The sequence below is a fragment of the Porites lutea genome, chromosome 14 (genome assembly GCF_958299795.1).
Source record: "Porites lutea chromosome 14, jaPorLute2.1, whole genome shotgun sequence".
NCBI lineage: Eukaryota > Metazoa > Cnidaria > Anthozoa > Scleractinia > Poritidae > Porites > Porites lutea.
Window position 1 is genome coordinate 21,992,171 of NC_133214.1, and position 19,323 is coordinate 22,011,493.

The following is a 19,323-nucleotide window of genomic DNA, read 5'->3' on the forward strand; positions in this document are numbered from 1 at the left end:
TAGACAACCTCGTTCCCAGCGTTCTCTCGCACAAGTATTCCCTGAAGATACCCTGGAAACGATGCTGGTGTCAATGACGAAAGGAAATAGTTACCTGTTTTAACTCAATGAGAACATCTCGCGTCAGTTGGACACTGCGTTTTCTGAGGCGTTCAACAGCCACTGGCTGCCCCTGAAATTAAAGGCTAAGAAGGTGAAAAACCGAGGAACAAAACAGAAGGCATACAGGCCATTTTAAAGGCTGTAAGTGGGTTTGTCTCACAAGCTTTCAAGACAGAGGGCACCAACCTCGTACCCAGCCCCTTGCGCACTCCAAAGAATCGGAAGAGGAAAGACCTGGGTACGAGGTTGCGAGGTTACGAGGCTGTTTTATGGCGCGCAAGGAACCAAGAACCTCAAACCAACGGGGACTCATGAAGGCAAAGGCAAATAACAATAACTGCAAATGATGAAGGCAGTCGGGATGAGTTTAGACTCAAATACTATCTTACATGCAGCGAGCTCCTTTCTTACTCTAGCAACATCTCTGTTTATAAGTCCTTTCCAGATTCATCTATCCAAGAATCTCTCCAGTCTTTTCAATGATTCGTGTCTTATGTATGAGCTGCACACCACTAACCTGATAATCTCCAATGACAGTGTAAACTTGCCGTGTGCTGTCATCAGGTTGGGATTGTGTCGAACTGTTGGCTTGACTCGGACGTACTATCTGACCTTGCTGTGTGTTCGATGGACCAACGGTCTATACAAATGCAATTATAAGACCTTAATAACATTTTCCATTAAGGTGACTGTTTGCAAAATCAAAGGTGACTGATTCTTCTTGGAGATTTTTATCTATCTTCCACCTTTTTTCGACAACAGTAAATTTCCGCGGGATATGATATTTCTAATTTTCACAAATGGCTGGAAATATCGTGAAAATCGCGAAAATCAGATCCCACAATACTTTCAGTGATACCACTCAGTAACCCTCCCCTAGGTGGAACTCCTTGGAATTTCCTGTGGAAGGTGCGGCATGCCTTCTGAAAACTTCACCCTATTTCACACCAAACATGTAATTTTCCTTAACCCTATTTCAGACCTGAATTGCTGTTCTCACTAAGAGATAAATAATAAAAAATTACGCCTATTCCAGAACGTGTCTCAAAAGGGCACAAAACCGGACCCTATTTTAGGAAAAAACACACCCAATTTGAAACCAAAAGGGGTCGAAAACCACACCCTTTGGCATTGCACATCCGTTTAAAGCTTAGGTAACGGAAATCCTCCTCCTCGTGATAATCCCTAATTCAACTCTTGCTAAAAAAATCTGCTGTGAATTTGCCAGGCCTTTATATTGGACACATTTTGTTAAAGGCCTACAGTCTGTCAATGTTATGCTGTTCAGTGTGGTTCTCCCTACCATGGCATGGCCGGTAGGTCCTGCTCCAGTGGCTCTGTTAAAAATTGCAAGCATTCCCACGGGCTTTGCTTCCTGCTGTTCTTGTCCTTTGATACTCAGATCTTCATATTTTATCTTCCACGTCATGTTCTCAGCTAAGTCTGTCTCATATCGAAGCTTTCTGGGAAATTTAAAAGAAGTGAAACAAAATTTCAAGCTTACATTTTTCTTTGAAAACTGCTAAAAGGCATTGTGTGTCTAGTTTTCACCTTGTGGGGACAAAGGCATTTCTTTCATATTTGCACTAAGGAAACTAAAAAATCGCGTGGATGAAAAGACCTGAACACACCCCAATAATACTAACATAAACATCGTAGGGGAGACCCCGGGGAGATTGATTTTCCACTTGAATGTGAAGTAACAATCTCTTGCAATGACCACCCCTCCCTCCCACCTACTCCACACACCCACACACACCCACATAAACTCACTTTCTATCTTCCATTGATTGTGGGGTTGTGGGAGGGCTCCTTGTCAAGATAGTGCCCATCCACATTGGGCAGGTCTGTGCCTAGTTCAGCTGGTAAATAAGTAAGCTCCAAAAATCAGACACAAAACGCTTCGGTTTCAGTAAGTAGGGTAGAGAAATTACCTGATGATGATAAAGAACATGAACGCTAGCACTACAACACCAGCCGTGGAAGCTCCTATAACAACATTTACAAATCTGGCCGCTAGAAAAAAATGGAACAACTAATCATTAAACATCATCAAAATGACTTTACTTATGTCAACCACTGGCAGAGGCGACCACTGGATTCTGAAATCGTATTGTAAGTTAATTAAACCAATGAAAAAAACAAGTGCGTTACTTTAGAAACGACTAAAACGAGAAGGGAACTGGAATTGTGTCCCGCCATTGTTTCTTTTATCGCTACTGGGGACACGCCGATCAGCTATAGAGAGGAGAAGTCGTTACGTCACGTTGCCATGGTAGCAGAATTTCTGGATGACAACAAACCCAAACTGTCACTTAAAAAGTGACTCACACTGTTTCAAACTTTACGTTACTTGTCACTAGTCATTTGTCACTTTAATTTGACAGATGTTGGCGAAATTTTCTGGGGTTGAACCCGAAAGGACTGCATCTAAGTTTACTGGTTTGTTCACCCACTCCATAAAGCTTTCACGTGAAATGAGGAAGATTCATGTCGCAGTCGTGCAACGATTTCTAAGAAATGTACAAAAAAGCGTGATGCACGTGCAAAGTTGTTCCGCTTATATAAACCCATTGTTTTTTTTTACCGTTTTCGTTGCCTTCGCCGTCACCCTTGTCGTTGCAAAAGCTCCCTATTGTTGTGATCCAAAAATTTGGTACCATAGTAACGTGACGTCACACTTCTCCTCTCTATTGAACGTTTTTTGCCTGTCCCCAGTAACAGTCCCAGACGTCTTTGCGAAAGCTTACTCGGCCCAGTTCCCTTCTCGGTTCTTAAGTTGCGAATGATCGCTATTACATCAGTCTCACCTTTCTTTTCTTGCTCGACACAGAGTTCATTCTCCCAACCGCACTTTGGTTTATCCAAGGGAGGGGTGGTACGACCTCCTGCCCAAATCACCCTTACATCTGGAGATTTTGAAATTTGTCACAGCAAGTTCAATGATGATTCATGTTATTAATTAAGACTTGACTGAGCTGAGCTAAGAGAAGCAAAAAAGTACAACAGAAGGGACCCTCCCTCTATATTTTCCCCTTCGTCTTTTTTCTTTATCTTTCCCGCCCCATTTTACGTCTACAAACGTCATTGTGAATGCGAGGTATTTGCAGTTTAAATTGTTAGAAAATATGTTTAGTTGTTTAGAGCATCTCAAACCTGATAGAATGAAAGACGTGCTTTACCGTTAGAACAATTCCTTAGTAATTAATACTCACACTCTCTCCTCCGCGGAGGGCCCCACTGGGGATTTTGAATAAAATAGCTATAATAACATCCCCTTCTTAACGTCCCCCGCTCGCTTTCATTATTCCTCTCCCCAGCCTCCCCACCCGCAACACAAAGACGCCTCTGTGGACCGAGGAGAGAGATACCTACAGAACAGAGCTCACCTCTAAGATTGAAACCTCCTGTTGAGTAATTGTAATCAGCGATACCTTGAAAACTTCCATTTACGTAATATTTAAGAGAATAGTCTGGTTCTCTGTCACCAGAACTGTCCATACGAACCAGACCGGACGCTCCTGAGGTGAAATCAAACAGTTTTTTACGTTCAGAGTTTTTAAATTCTTAATGCTCAAATCCTCGATCCTAAGGGTGCTGTTATAAAAAAGGATGGCGGAGGAAAGAAGATGGCAAAACTCGTGTGACAAGCGTGACAATAACTTCATCTTGCTTTAGACGGATCTTTTTCAGAAAACCAGAACATAGTAAGGTTAAGTGAAGATCACGATCGACAAAACTGACAAGTTATCCCTGTCACATTTGTCTCACACCTTCCTCTTCACCCTCTTCTTTCTGCAGTCTTGTTGCGTAAGCTCACTAATCAGGGACGACCGATTCAGTTATAGAAAGAAGCTCCCCGTGAAACCTTACCTTCAAATTCTCTATTCAGCATTCTCTGTACTATTGCTCGACCGTCCTTTTTACTGCCCCCTGCAGCAAGAGTTTCATTGAGAGCGTTGGCGTACAAATAGATAGCATCGTAAATCGCTCCGGCGTACACCTCAACCTGACAACGAATAAAAATGATTAGGATAAATTTCTGAAAATTTCCCCCAAATTTCTTGATTAACAAACGTAATTAACGACCGCTCTGTCTTCTGTGTTTTTAGGGTGCAGAGGGCTATTTGCGGGTTCTTAAAACTCTCCCTTTCAGATCGAGGCTCAGTGCAAAGCTTTTGTTGTGTAAATGAGTTTTATTGTATGGAAATAAAAAAAAATCATTTTCAAATCAATAGCTTCGCACTCAGCCTCGCTCTGAAAGAGAGGCTTGAGGCTACTCGGAAATGGCCTATTGCGCATGCTCACAACATAACAATCCCATCTTTCTTATTTCACGTATATTTTGTAATGAAAGTAAGCGATATCAAAGGAAGGGGTGCTGAATTACCTGTTCACTGTCATCTAGTTTTATGTAAAACGGGAAAGCGTTCATTTTTTCCCTGACTTCCTCTTTAAATGACTGCCACAGGGTCGTGGTGGGCTCACGCACGTGTATGCTCAGTATTCCACGGAACGCTAACGCCGCCTCAGCGTCTCGTCCGTCATTTCCCATAAACGTGTTATTTCCAATGGCGGCAGAAGGCAACAAGTTGACGGTTAAGAATGCGTAGTCACCGTTCAACATTCCAAAATCCAGAGCTTGTAGCATCAGAGCACGCATGTCACCTCCGTAACAAAGAATTACAAAAACTGAAATGCAAGGAAATACGAAATGTATCTTACGGTCAGTCTGATAAAACCAATTGCGGCTAATTGCTTACGACATAATATTGCCAATATCGAACTACTGGAGGTCTTAAATCTCAGTATATATCTTAGTTACCAGCATTGACAAGTAAATCAAAAGGAATATAATAGAAAAGCATAGAAAGAGGCCAAAAAATGGAAACTGATATAGAACATACCAATTTAGTAGCAAAAGATTAGTAGTTATTTATGGGTACACCGATAAATGGAATTGAGATATTTCTACTAATAAAAAATTGGTAAATTTCACTCGATATATGTCATTTTATTTATTTTTGTGAGACCCTTGTCCGCAAAATATACTTAGGAGCAAAGGCAGACCCAAAAAGAAAACAGCATAATGAATACTGACATTGTCATCCGCAAAAAAAAAAACAAACAAACAAAAAAAAACAGTGTATTTCACACAAGATAGGTATAAAATAACATGATCTTCCCGAGCGAACTATTGCTGTTGGCATGTTCAGTGACTGACGTTTTGAACTCTTCAGAAGTCACCAATTGCCCGTACTTTCCTGTGAAGGACTACAGAATGGATTTTTGAAAAGTCTGTCATAGCCAACAACAGCCCCACTGATTTATGGGGACTGTACTCATCATATTTTACCTACTTATGACATGGCCCCTGGGTTCAAACCCTTAACAATCAGTATCCTACTCACTTCTTGCAGTCTCTTTTGCGCGCGATAGGATACTATTATATTCCTCTCTCTCTGTAACTAAAACATGGCCAGGGCTCAGAGTTCGCAGGTACCGTATATCAATATCATTCTGTAAAAAGACTTTCATAAGCCCAGTCATAGCCAACTGCCAAATGCTTTCGGTTGAAGCTAGGATTCCAATGCTATTCCAGTGGAAATACTGAAAAACCGACAGAAAGAGATCGCCCATTTTCGAAAAGGACCCAACAGTTCTTGCGAAGGAAGGATAGATTGTTTTTTCGGAGAGTTTTGACGACTCGCATCCCCAAGAAACCATCGGAAGATTCCACGAGGCGGCTAAAATGGCGGCCGGTTCACAAATAATATCACAGCCGTCACCAATGATCGCGTCAACACCCGAGATTTTGAACTCCACGGCTTGGTTAAGTCCTTCTGCAGCAAGACACATTGAGTCATTCCACAGGAATGTCATGTTATAGCCTGGTAGAAGATTAGGATTACGGTTGATTCGATCGACAGCAATGGTTATTGCTGAGGCAGAAGTCTTGCCAATTGGCCAGTAGCCAGTCATAGGGAGAAGAACGCCGATTTTTACTTCGTGCTCATTGTCGTTGCCTCCCGAATTTGAATCATGGCTGTGGGCAGACGTTTGGGATGGAAGCAAAATATACATACCAACATCAAGAGCAAAAACAATCAAAAGGATATTTCTCCATTGATGAAAATCCATTGCCCTTTATAATCAAGACGGTGCCGGTTTTTCTTTCTTTGTTTTTTTTTCGGCCGAGAAAACAAAGTAGCTACTTCGAGGAGGCTTTGATCTAATATGCAAATTTATAAGCATTTTCGGTGACGTCAGGGTCTTTTATCCTTCAGTGCCTGGGTGAGTATGAGGCTTCCTGACACAAAGGAGACCGATTGAAAGATCTTATACATGTATACATTTGCCTTATTAAAATCATTTCCAAACTTTCAACAAAACATGCCTTTAAATTTTCATGAAGGAATACTTTCAAACGAAAAAGCAAACAAAGGAATCCGTGTGACGCACTGGTAAACTACCTTTTTAAAGTCACAAAGAAATCTGAAACATGATAACACTTAGTCTCCTTCGAACCTCCCATAAGCTACCAACCCACATGGCATCGCTTATGACAGGCCCCAACGATAGTATAACTGTTAGCTTATGGGAGGGGTCGCTGACAAGAAGTAGTCGCACATTGGAGGTTTGACTTTACTTTATTTTGCAAATCGTTACTATTGAACGAAATGACTAGATATCAATACGCCACTTACAACTTTTAAAGTTACACAACTATTTCTTTTCTTTTCTAAAGATATTTACATCGAGACTAAATACCATTTGTTCTTTCACCAAGAGAGTATAACCAAGAGAGACTATTCTCTCTTGCTTTTACTCAGTCATTAATTTTGTCTTTAAGAGGTAAGGTGAGCGCGACAGCGAGGCTAATTACTGCAGGTTAGATTATTCTTTAACTATCGGTTCTTGCTGATCTCTTCAGGAAATTCTCCTTTCAGTTGATTCGTAGTCTGACGGTTTTCACGAGCATCACTAGTCCAGCCAATCCTGTCAGTGTACACATGGCGAGGAAGCGACGCACGGTCTGAAACAACAATAACAGATGCATGGCAAGTGTTGACAATGAAGAAGGCTCACATGGGACAGGGGTCTGCGTAGCAACTAATATTAAATCAATTCGTCTCTCGACAACGCGAACGAGCACTAGCAACCTTCGGGCCCGTAGACTTCTAACAAAAAAGTAAAATTGAGGGAAAATAAAGATTGTTGTTGTATTTTGAGGTTGCGCGAGACTGAGTAGGTGTTGTATCAGACTGAATTATGGGACTGTTTTGAAAAGACTTTCCCTCTTATTTTATTGGCTATTACGAGGCCGCCCAGGAGGCTGGGTCAAAATTCGCGCCCTGTCCCATAGTGCAATTCGACCCAACCCCGACCCAGTCTCAAACGCAACCTCATTATTTTCACATAGGGGTTCCTCGCGAGGTTGTATGAAAAAATATCCAACCTTTTGTTGCCATTCAGACCTTTTGATCACATCACTGTAAGGCATTTCTGTGTATGTCACCTAAAACAAAGAATTGACATCACCTTTTAACAGTTAACTGAGAGGAGAAGTGCAATACTGTTTATGGATTTTAAAACATTACGTATAGGATGCAGATGAAATGATAAGGCTTAGTTATTCAAGTGTAAAGTGAAGTCACTGAGACTTGGCCGATAAACAGTGCTTTCCTGTGGTTATCTTTAGTTTGACCGGCAAGAGTTCTAACTTTTGAGATCGTGTATTAAATGATAAGGTGCGATCATTCAGTTCACCCCTTATTAAGCCCCAATATAAATTCTCCACACTGATCTCCATCCGTTTCCTCACAGAATTAGTTAGGAGAATTTGATAAAAGATCAAAGCATCTTCCCTTAGGTGATCATTTTATTCATTTTCATATAAACCTTCTCTCTTAATTATGTTCCAATATTGTTAAGAGAAAATTAATGTTCGGTCTGGACAGGGCATATGAGTTCTCATGGATTTGCACTAATTACTCCATGAGGCAGAATGTAGGTTCTGTTTTAATCACGTCATTATAATGAGCTCGCTTACCATCGTATGGAGGGGAATAAATGTCTTGGGCATCAGCCAATTAAAGATACTCAGCAGTTTTCGCTCCAACAGAAAAGAATATGAATTAACCAAGGATCTCATCTGGTAAAAAAGACAACAACTCACCAAGTGAAACTTTCTTAGACCTAAAGACGCCGGAAGAAAGGCAGCGTTAACGAAATAAACCCATGAAATCCGGAGATCTTTAGCTAGTGGCCCTACTCTGACCGCAACCTGCTGCTGAGTTACGACTAAAGGTATTTTGTAGCTGGCGAAACCTTGCGTACACTGATCAACGTTTCAACGAGCATCTTCGAAGCGTTAAGAAAAACGTGCCGGGTTTTCCTGTTACTGAGAATTTTAACACCGCTGGTAACTCCATTAACGACACTCTGATGAAGGACCAAGCTAAAAACGTTTGGAAAACAACTGCATAAAAATCATGGTCTCGTTCATATTTAACTTTTTATTGAACATTTCCCTCAGTTACCTTTTAAAATGCCACGCAGCTCACTATAACTTTTTCCGTATTTAGCAGCTAGGCCTTACAAAAGCGTAATGGCGAAAATGGCAGGTGTGATGTCCGATAACCCAATCCGTATTTAAATCATAGAGAGTGGAGTCGCGAGTGCCACTGTATTGTCCCAAGGGGGGGGGGGGTACTCCCTTACATAAGCCATATAGGTATGTGCCGCCCCATCGGGTACAGTTTTTGTGCCGTTTTGGTCTGAAAACGGGTATACACTTTGCCCATTTTGGTCTGGAATCGGGTATGGTTTTCGAGGGAACTACGGAGTGTATGAACGTATTTATTGATCCAATTCCAAATGACTAAGGAAAGAAAAAGAAATATGCGAATTCGAAATGGATTTGAAGAATTTTTTTTGTTTGCTCTCTAACGGCCAAGTAATGATAACATAATTTCTACCTAAAGGCCAGGTCTTAAAACGGGTATGGATTTTAGAGGTCTAGTCTGAAAACGGGTGTGGGAAATTACATTTTTTGGTCTGAAATCGGGTCAGGATTTGAGGAACCGGGTGGCACATCTCCACCAAGAATTCCCAGGAGTACCCCCCCTCCCCCCCAACGGGTGTATTGTCCAAGCCACCAACTGACAGCGCCATTCTTCTCCCGCCTCGTCCCCTGGGCTTTTCCGCCTTAGAAAATGGAGAAAGCCCTGGGGACGAGGTTGGAAATAAAGATCATTCACCTCTAGGTAATTGTACATGGATAAATCACACACTGCTTCAGCATCTTTGTTTCTCAGATTTGAGTATTCCTCAAATACAGCACCTGATAAAAAGCAGACCAGAAACAAAAGCTCAAGTCCAAGACTTGTCTGATCCCAGCTTACTGGGTGACAGGGCCAGGTAGATACTGAAAAATCTGGTGATGTTTAGTCACTTACCAAAGTTGTTTCCATGCTTCTCTAGAAGTCTGTCTAAAATAAGACAATCTTCAAATGCCTAAAAAAATAGACATGGTTACTCTTGACTTCAACTTGAATGACCAGTACAGACATTGAGAATTGTTACTAAATAAGTTCTAGAAACATTGATCTGAGTTACTCACTTTGAATTCCTCTGAAACTTGTTAGAAAAGGCAAATAATAATAATAATAATAATAATAATGGTCTTTATTTCCACAAGATAAAGATTCACACCCTATGTTATATTACAACTGTCATGAATACCGTAATACCAGGGGTATTAAGGGTAATACCCCAGGGGTACCAACTGAGTCTTGGAGCCAGTTTTCTTTCTTTCTTTCTTTTATCAAGGCATATGTTCGCACAGAGTGTTTCGCACGCCGCGCTGACTTTCCAGCAACTGATGTAACTGACAGATTGGTTCCGTTTTGTCTATTATTAGCCTGAGAGAGCACCCCGTTTTTTCGGCTCAAGTTTCTAAATAAGTCCACAACAAGTTACTTAAAAAGAGACACTAACACTGTTCATTCCTTGTGCATAGAACGGAACCATGGCATGAGCTGCATCCCCAATGATGAGTGCTTTATCTGAGTGATGATAAGGCTTGCACTGTGAACAACAACAAACGAAAGGAAAACAAATACAAGGTGTGCCTGGTTAAAATAAGACTAGTGCAACCAGTAAACTGAGAATCATTTTTTACAGAACTCATTTTCAATTTCTCATGAAATGCCGCATTTTTAGGGAGGCACTCGAGCTAAATTTTACACACAGACTGACTCTATTCGTGAACAACTCTTTGTTAGAGAGGCTGTGTCAAATTCAACCATTCGAAACTAGGCAACAAAATGAGTTAAAATCGAATAGTCCTTCATTTTATTTATACATACCCTTCATGAGTAGGAATAAATAGTTAGAGCAGATGCAACCTGTATTACCAACCTTTATTGACACCATGGGCAACACTGGATTTTTGAAAAAATCTTCCAGAATTCTTTCCCTGAAATGTAGACAGGTGTACGCCTTCAGCTTTAAAAACACTCGGGGAAAAGAAAAACCTAAAACTCTTTTATTTCTTGATAACATCCAAAATACTGACCAGGTAGGATCAGGACCGACGAGCCGCCTGGCCCCTGGGTGCTTGGCCAAACCTGGACTCTACTGAGAGCCTCAACGTTACCGAGTTCCATCATTACCCTTTCCCAGACTCCGCACGCACAAAGGAATTAAACAGAACTTCTAGAAACTAGGTTGATGTGGCCCTACAAAAGAGCCGGTCTTATTTAATCACTTGGGTTCCAGATGGAACCAACACCATGTGAAAAACCGAGCCTCTCCGACTGTAAAAGAAACTTTTGCCATGCAAAAAAATTAGCAATTTGGGTTCCCCATACACTGTCAAGTGATCTAAGAAATAAGGAGACCTTAACCAGGTTCATTCCGGCAAGTAAAAATGCATTGCTTTTGGTCACAGTCAGGTACAATAGACTGAATCCCTTTAGGATTAACACTAGAGGCTATGTTCGTGAAAAAAAAAAAACAGTTAACTTATGTGGTAAACAAACAACCAATACAATAAATATTGTATTTAGCAAACAAAATTTACTTACTCGCCCATAAGTTGTACAAAATTGGGAAACAGAGCATTAAAGAAGTCGATTACATCTTCCTGTGGGAAAGAATCCATAATAATAGATATGAGAACGTACAAAACTGAATACAGTATATACGATGAAATCATTCACCTTTTTCGTCAAAGCATCAAACTTTTCAAACGGCATGATGAGTGTACAGGTGAAAGACTGCTCCTGCAAAAAAAGAAACAAAAGTCTGTATTTCCAGGTTCACATTATTTCTATGTTAAAAGTGTGACAAATTAATTTTATAATACCTTAATGTTACTTATTTTCTCAGGCACCTAGTTTTGCAAAAATGAAAGACAGGAACTTGGTGATTTTGAAGAAATGATGAAATGGACCAATCAGATCTGGACACCAAGGGCGGAAATCACAGTTACACAATTTGTTTTGGCTTTACAAGATAATTATTTTAGCCAATCAAACTTAGCAGAAATTCAAATAAACCAATCACATCTTGAAGCAAGTGCACGTAGTGGGTGCCTAGCAAGGTAAACCTTGTGTGATCAAGTAGTGGAAAGTCACAGATGGTTTGGGCTTTAAATTTGATTGATTAAGAAAGTGACTCATGATCAAGATTTTTCAGCCAATCACAAACCAGAACAAAAGCAGTGCAAAACCATAGTACCTCACTGTTTACTTTCATCGCCTAGAAACCGCTTTATTATGCATTGAGAATGAGTTGGGTTAGCAGTGCAATGATTCCCATACTTTGCTATGAAAATTTACGCGTATACTTGTATCTTAGGTGGAAGATAGATAAAACGCACCTTGTTTGGAATAGCAATCAGCATAAATGAGTCTCTGGGCCAAACATGCAGGTAATTTGCCTTAATGGCGTACTCTCCACTTTTGGTCGGTAGTAGCTGAAACTCTTTGTATCCATGTGGAATATACTCCTGGCTGAAGTCAAATCTAATAATGTAATAATATCTATTCAGATGGTTTACCAACCCACTGTAATCAAATGAATGAAGGGATTACTTGGTCCGTGAGGAAGTGAAACACAAAACTTTGGTTTCATCAACTTACTTTAAAAAAATCAGTTAACCACTGGCATCAACAAGATACCTTCAATTTGAAACTTTAAGAACTTTTTTGGCAACTTTTCCGAACAACTAGTAAATCAGCAGCTTATGTCGATAAAGTATTAGACTTCAAGCACTGAAAATGGCAACTTCACAGCTCTAAAATACTTCGCTTATCTTTCGCAAATATCTCTCGTGTGACATCTGACAAGTATGTCTATGTAATGGGGAAAAAACAAACCCTGTAGAACTTAGGAAGGGTGGCACAGTGGTGAGAGCACTCGCCTCCCACCAATGTGGCCCGGGTTTGAATCCTGGCGTCGACGCCATACGTGGGTTGAGTTTGTTGTTGGTTCTCTTCCTTGCTCCGAGAGGTTTTTCTCCAGGTACTCCGGTTTTCCCCTCTCCTTAAAAACCAACACTTTCAAATTCCAATTCGATCTGGAACGCATGGACATGTTTCAACGAGTTCTTATGAACTCCTTAGTGCTCCGTGGGTAAATAAATTACAAATTACAAAAAAAAAATCACAATTAATATACATCTGCCAGACTCCCCACCCAAAAAATGTTCGACTCCTAACCTGCCAGAGAGGTCCACCATTATGAAAGTCGTGGATAGGGAACTGCCGACCTACCCTCTCCTAAGCCAACATTAACCCTTACTTCTCACTTAGGGTAAAATGTTGGCTTAGGGGAGGGGTAGGTGGGCAGCTTCCCAGAAACTTATAATGATGCGAATGTTCTTATCTGAAGAATAAGAGAATTATAAGTGCTTATACCTTGGTCTTTTCATCAGTTCATTTCTTATGGCTGAACGAGCGCCATCTGCGCCAATAACAACCTCTGCATTGACTTCAATAGTCTTGCCATCAGGGCTAAGCCATAAATTCCAAATAAAAATCAGATAAACTACATTCTCGATCTTACAATCACCTGTTTCTCTGTGCCAACGGGGACACAAGGACAACGCGTGAAAGCCCTCAACAGGCAACAAGAAAACATGCCAAGCTTATGAGCTTTATTTTATTGGTAAAAGGGAAAAGAGAAAAACAAGACGAGAGGGAAAACAATGGACTACGGAGTAACAAAGAGAAATTGAGATTGTTGCTTATTTTGTAGGCAAGAATGCAAAGAAAACCAAACTTCTCCAAATCAACTGAAAGAAAAAATGGTCAAGATAACGAAGCTAGCTGAACCCATTCCATAACAGGTGATACCTGCTGATGTGTATTATAATAATAATGTTGTTTACCATAAGAAGGTTAGATGACCTTTGTCCAAGTTTACAGACACCAATTTGTGTTGAAAATGCAAGTTTAAATTGGAGAAGGACTCAGCAGCTAAAAGAGAGAGTATGCAAATAAATGCTTATCAGTTTGATTAAAAGAGTTCAAAGACCAGTCCCCTTTCATTTCATTCCCCACCATAAACATTTTCTTACCTTGGTTAAAGTAAAAAAAATACAACAAAAAGAGAAAATAAATTGTCATAAAGTTTGTAAAGTAGTTGCAACTATCAAAATGAATTTCAATGTTTAAATGAATGCCAAATATCCATTAAAAATACAGGTACATGTACAAGAAGGGAAAACAAAGCACTTAGTACACTTAGAAGTTGGCTTAAATAATTAGAGGGCTCAAAAAACAGTCTAGCTCAATAACCATGAGCTTGTGGATATCAGTTTACACACCTGAAAGAAGCATCTCGTTTACTTTTCTCCGCTCCATTGCCAACAGAGGATACTAAAACAGAAACAAGCACATTTAAACAGCAATATGATTCCTGTCTATTATTTAATATTATTTTTTAAATATTAAAACAGAAGAAAAAATAACTTGAATAACCACTTTTTTACACGAATCGACACTTCTGTAACTCAATTACAAGTAAAAGACCCATAATAAATTTGAAATTATACAACAAGTCTATCATAACTGTAAGTAGATATGGACATGCTTTGTGTCATGATATTTCAAAAGGTAGTGGTGATACCACACATGGCATGGGTAGGTTTTCCCTCTCCTCAAAAACTAACTTTCCAAATTCCTATTTTTTCATGGATGGCAGATGAAGAACCACTATGTGGACAAGCTACACCTAAATCATTATTATCTTTATTTATTAAAATATCTTACTGGTCCCTCTTGTTCATAATAAAGGGGCCTCTGATCCCCAGTTAGGGAATGCAGCATGCGACCATACATGGCCACGCCCAATGGCAAGACCTGGGAAAAGACAAAAATTAAATACCATGGCTGAGTTTCAAGCTCCAACCTTTCTGGAAAATTATTCAAAACCTAAGGATGAAAGGAAGAAAGATTACAATTCTGCCTGATCTGACGGCAGTTAAGTTTTGTTGACTCTTGTTTTGAAGTTGATTCCAGTCACCCTACCAATATTGATAGAAGTTGAATCCCCAGCCAAAGCTACAGACATCAGCCTGTAAACTACTATTATTATCATGGACTAATACAGACACAAATGTATGTGCTTACATAATCGAGGACTCCTACGGCTTTTAACGCTTCAATACCTCGGGTTGACAAAGCAAGATTAGTACTGCGACCACGAACAAACTTTAATAAACGAGGATCTGGAAAAGATAATGAGAACAAAATAACAATAAAAGCACTGAATTCACCTGGGAAATAACCAAAGAAGAAAAAAATCTTATTAAGTAGATCCAAATTATTGTAAAGGAGCATCAGCATTCAGGTGATACAGAAGCATACTTCTGGGTGATAATTACCTTCACGTGCTTCATATAGATCAACCTTGAATCCTCTTTTCACCAGGAAAACTGCAAATAATGACCCAACCTGTACGTACAACACAAGGGCAGATAAATTTTTTCTCATAGTATTCATAAATTGACCGATTATTGCCTACAGTTGATATTGCTCGGGGGTCCATGAAAATTGAGAACAAATCAATTAAATCATTGAAGAGGAAACATCCAACATGATCCCTAGAACCGCTAGACCAGTAGTAATCACAAAGGAAATCCATCTCAACGAAAGTTAGTCGCCTTAGTTTGCAGCGATGGTATGGAACTGAAGTGTTCGCAAGATCGTTCTCGATCGCAATCGAAGATCTGACTCGATATGATGTGATGGCCATGGTCGATATTTTCTTCAACGATCGTGGCGATCGTATGAAAGAGAGCATCATCTCGTATTTAAAGCTAAATAATAATAAATGATGTTACCAAACCACCCCCGACTATAACAATCTGTTTTGAGCTCGCCTCCTGAAAGTATGCATTTGAAGCAGCCGCCATATTTCTTGTTCCTAGTCTTCCAACACTTCTCGGCCACTTCAACATGGCGGACGACATAGCAGTTGCCGCAGAACAGCAGCCAGCGAAAAAGGTGGCTGTTGTTGGCGGTGGCTTGGTAAGTATTTCTGGAAATACCTCAGAATATATATTCTAATTTATGTTATCACGGTTTATCACTTTCGACTGAGTTCTTAGCTGTTTTGCACCGAAAAATTATATCATAAATGTCACTGAATGTCAGTCTTTACATGTGCTTGATGAATCTTGTTGTCAGTCTTGTTTTAGAAGTTCTGGCAATTCTTTCTTTCGCGAAATTCCGTTTTTAAGTTATATGTAGTTCAAGAAAATCAAGATTTTTTAAATATCAGCTGTTGCGTGTCCAAAAAAATAAGTGGGAGGAACATTAGGGTCTTCTGGTGGATTATGTAAGCGTACATTTACATTTATTCTGAGCATAATATGATCATACTAAGCTAATAGCTGGAGTATCAGGCATACTTATGCTTCAGCATAATAAGATATTGTTTTGCAGTTGTGAAGACTGTACGCCAAATTTTTCAGCCAACAGCTGCTGGAATGCACAAATTTTATAAAAGCATGGACATTATATGAACTGAATACCTAGACAACCTTGAAAGACTTGAGCTAAGTGCATTTTCGCATGGTCGAAGACCCTGGTTACCTCGATCATTTTGCAAGGCTTCCAAAGCACTAACACAAGAACATTTCTTTCAAAAAGTAGTGTCAAAAACTGTGTAGGAATACTTATTTAGTTGATGCAGGAAGAAAAAAAGTCATCTTACTTTGGCATAATTAAGAGCATAATCATTCATTCAGCATGGCATAATTTTCAGCATAATGCCTTTGTTTCTTGAGTAACACTGAGAAGCATAATACTCAATTTAACAATCATAATCAAGGTGCAAACAAAGGGAGTTTTACAGCTTGCCATTCAGGCAAGTTTTAGCTAGCATGTACTAGCCCAAACACAAAAAAAGAATTTTTGTTGAGCAGGTTTGATAACAGCTCTTCTGTGATTCGAATTCCCCAAAAAACATCACTTGCCTGTGGGACAACTTAAGAACAGAACTCACAAGCCTGAAAGCAAAATCCACTAGTCCCAGGGCTATCATACACTACTTTCTTTGCACGCTGATAGTTCATCAGACGCTAGGCTTAACTGCATAAGTTTAAGATGCAGAAGTCTGATATGTAGGCATTTGTAAATGAACTTCACAATGCGAGCTTAGAGCTTAGGTCAACATAAAACTACTTAAAGTATGCCAATACAGGGCCGTAGCCAGGAAGAAACTACAACCGAGGCGAACACACGGTCCGTTGTACGAAATCAGCCGTATGAAATCTTCTAATATTATCAGTCTGATAAAAAAAATAAAAATCGACAGTGTTTGGTAAAATTTTACCGAGGCGAGTGCCTCGGTTCGCCTCATACTGGCTACGGCCCTGCAATATTAATGTGAATATCACATTTCAAAACATAAAATTCATTTTTTTCACGTTGTTATCGTGATGAATTTTCGTGGTAGGCGAATACAATGTAGCCTTGATTTACACGCTTATCTAAAAATAATTTCCATGAGTAAAACATAATAATGGAAAGCAAACTTTTTCAGGCTGGAGCTTTGATTGCTGTTTATCTGGCTAAACGTGGTTTCAGAGTAGATGTTTATGAAGCTCGGAAAGGTATTTACCCTGTCAAGATTAACATTGTAACTGTTTCATTCCCAGAGTTAATTTTATAAAATAGGGCTGCGCTCTACATCAAAGGTCATATTAATCTTAAGTTTGAACAATACAGTTTAAAAGTTTGCTTATTTTGTTCAAGACACTCCAACTTGTCAACAAGGATTACATCCAACTGAGCAATAAGATCACATGACTTCTTGGTCAGATGATCTCACATGAGAATTATAATAACTGGGAAGTTCAAGTCTCCTTTCATGGCCTACTTGACATGATGAAGCTAAAAGTTTTGCGATTCTTCATTTCTTTGACTCTTTGCAAGAGAGAGACCTGGGATCAGTCCCTGCATTGTCCTTCTTATAAGGAGTGGCTGTATCTGGTATGAAGAACATTCAGTTATAAATTGTTCCAGCTAGTTGGTGTCCATTCTCTTACAATATTGTGGGAGGCAAAATGTCAAATAAAATAATTATTATTCAGTACAAAGAAGCTAGATGTCAAGCTCTTGCTTCTAGTAATGTATCACTATTTCAGAACTGAAGACTGTGACTGATGTATTGGTTTTAAACTTGAGCAATCTGAACTATGACAGGTAAAGTGCATTGCTGTTTGGTTTTCAGACCCTCGAAAGGAGCCAACAATAAGAGGAAGAAGTGTCAACCTTGCTTTCTCTGTCCGAGGAATAGCAGCTTTAAGTGCCGTAGGTGCCGAGGGACCAGTAAGTCAAGCTGTGTCTATGATACAAAATTGTAATGTTGTTTTAATCTTTATGTGTAAAAGGGAAACACCATTTACATCATTCACAAATTTTTACTGGTAGTGTTATCCAGTAACTTGCATTACAACCACAAAAATTTAGTGCCTGACAGTTTTACACATTTTGGCATCCATTAGATTGCACCTCTTGTAAAATACTTTCCTACCATCTTCATCTCTGTGAAAAAAACAGTTGGTGGGATCCCTGTAACTGCAGAAACTTCACTTGTTTCACAAGGTTTGGGAAAAGGGCAACACAGTTCTAGGAGTGAATATTCTGCCAAGGGTGGGGGTAAAAGGGGAGAGCAGTGATTTTGTTACCTCTGTGTCCTGCGTCCCTGACATATAAAAATACCCAAAGACACAAAATAACTCAATGCATGCGTCCCGGAGGATGCAAAGATAGATTGATCAATCTGAACATGTGTTTTTCCTAAATATATCCTGTTTATTTAATTTCTGTGGCAGTTATTATGGCTGTTGTTTAACAATACACTTTTCTTTTAGCATTTGTTGTGCTTTAATATAGAAGGACTTTATTTTAATTTCCATATACTGTAATACAGAATTTTAGAGTCCGTCTTCATATTAACTGTCTGATTACATAAAGACCGAAGCATTTTCAATTTTGGACTTGTTTTTCTAACAGGGACTCATTGTTTCCAGACTGGGACTCATGCTTTTTCACAAGATGAGTCCCAAGACTCACCATAACTTCTTGTAGCAAGATCACTGGGAGAGGCCTCAGCAAAAAGATCTGCCTCTTAAAAGAAGGAGAACTTGACATGGTGACCCTTCATCTGAGGGTCAGCCCCCCTATACACCCCACCTGCCCACTTAAATTATTATAATGACCAGATACCTTTAAAAACATCTTATCAGTATGTTGATAGCGTGGTGCACTCGATGAAGATATTGCTTTAATTGCGAAATGTCAAAGTCTAAGTAACAAGTTGGATATGCTAATTTACTGCACATTGCAAATGCACGTGCAACAAGCTATGTATGCTAATGAGTTACATGTGAACGTGCAACACCTTTCCTTTCATGAAAAAATAAAAAAAATAAAAAAAATAAAATAAAATGAACATAAATGAATAAAGTCACGAAACACACGATACAGAGTAACAGTTTGTGCTATGGCGTAATCCATGAGATAAATCAAAGTACTTCATGTCTCGATGTCTCAAAGCTATGCAAGTGTTCAACTAATGTTCATTACGTAATCTTTAAATCTGGAGGGTAACTTCCGGTTCCTAGACGACCTCCGCAGCACGATTTCCGGTGATGCATGATGTTCAGGGTTCACGTACTCGGGCTGCTCCACCTGT

At 39.6% G+C, this 19,323-nt stretch overlaps 3 protein-coding genes across 3 annotated transcripts in view; 1 reads left to right on the forward strand and 2 right to left on the reverse strand.

The window, feature by feature from the left end:
- Positions 1 to 553: 553 nt before the first annotated feature.
- On the reverse strand, positions 554 to 6,243 carry LOC140924062 (atrial natriuretic peptide receptor 3-like). The gene is made up of 8 exons (XM_073374061.1): positions 5,514 to 6,243; positions 4,493 to 4,794; positions 3,976 to 4,111; positions 3,492 to 3,623; positions 2,913 to 3,011; positions 2,037 to 2,118; positions 1,406 to 1,565; positions 554 to 742 (listed from the first exon to the last, which is right to left on the reverse strand). The coding sequence occupies exons 1-8, from the start codon at positions 6,241 to 6,243 to the stop codon at positions 554 to 556; spliced, it is 1,830 nt and encodes a 609-aa protein (XP_073230162.1).
- A 490-nt stretch (positions 6,244 to 6,733) lies between these two features.
- Positions 6,734 to 15,798, reverse strand: LOC140924458 (kynurenine 3-monooxygenase-like). Its single transcript, XM_073374488.1, has 17 exons — positions 15,461 to 15,798; positions 15,002 to 15,071; positions 14,748 to 14,845; positions 14,388 to 14,477; positions 13,943 to 13,994; positions 13,505 to 13,592; positions 13,032 to 13,127; positions 11,993 to 12,137; positions 11,331 to 11,393; positions 11,196 to 11,254; positions 10,528 to 10,585; positions 10,105 to 10,194; positions 9,564 to 9,621; positions 9,366 to 9,448; positions 8,156 to 8,257; positions 7,562 to 7,621; positions 6,734 to 7,138 (listed from the first exon to the last, which is right to left on the reverse strand). The coding sequence occupies exons 1-17, from the start codon at positions 15,587 to 15,589 to the stop codon at positions 7,049 to 7,051; spliced, it is 1,431 nt and encodes a 476-aa protein (XP_073230589.1). The 5' UTR covers positions 15,590 to 15,798; the 3' UTR covers positions 6,734 to 7,048.
- Positions 15,541 to 19,323, forward strand: part of LOC140924459 (kynurenine 3-monooxygenase-like) — an 18,349-nt gene continuing 14,566 nt past the window's right edge. The window contains exons 1-3 of the mRNA XM_073374489.1: positions 15,541 to 15,647; positions 17,167 to 17,236; positions 17,857 to 17,954. Of these exons, the coding sequence (XP_073230590.1) occupies positions 15,576 to 15,647; positions 17,167 to 17,236; positions 17,857 to 17,954 (240 nt within the window). The 5' untranslated portion in view covers positions 15,541 to 15,575. The remainder of the gene's footprint in view (positions 15,648 to 17,166; positions 17,237 to 17,856; positions 17,955 to 19,323) is intronic.

Excerpts from the sequence above, each read along its gene's own strand:
- LOC140924062 (XM_073374061.1), bottom strand. The coding sequence starts at position 6,243 with ATGGATTTTCATCAATGGAGAAATATCCTTTTGATTGTTTTTGCTCTT. Across the intron at positions 3,012-3,491 it reads AGGAGGTTTCAATCTTAGAG|ATGTAAGGGTGATTTGGGCA; the intron begins GTGAGCTCTGTT and ends CAAAATCTCCAG. Across the intron at positions 743-1,405 it reads GACCTACCGGCCATGCCATG|ACCGTTGGTCCATCGAACAC; the intron begins GTAGGGAGAACC and ends GCATTTGTATAG.
- LOC140924458 (XM_073374488.1), bottom strand. The coding sequence starts at position 15,589 with ATGTCGTCCGCCATGTTGAAGTGGCCGAGAAGTGTTGGAAGACTAGGA. Across the intron at positions 11,394-11,992 it reads TGATTGCTATTCCAAACAAG|GAGCAGTCTTTCACCTGTAC; the intron begins GTGCGTTTTATC and ends CTTTTTTTGCAG. Across the intron at positions 11,255-11,330 it reads TTGATGCTTTGACGAAAAAG|GAAGATGTAATCGACTTCTT; the intron begins GTGAATGATTTC and ends TCTTTCCCACAG.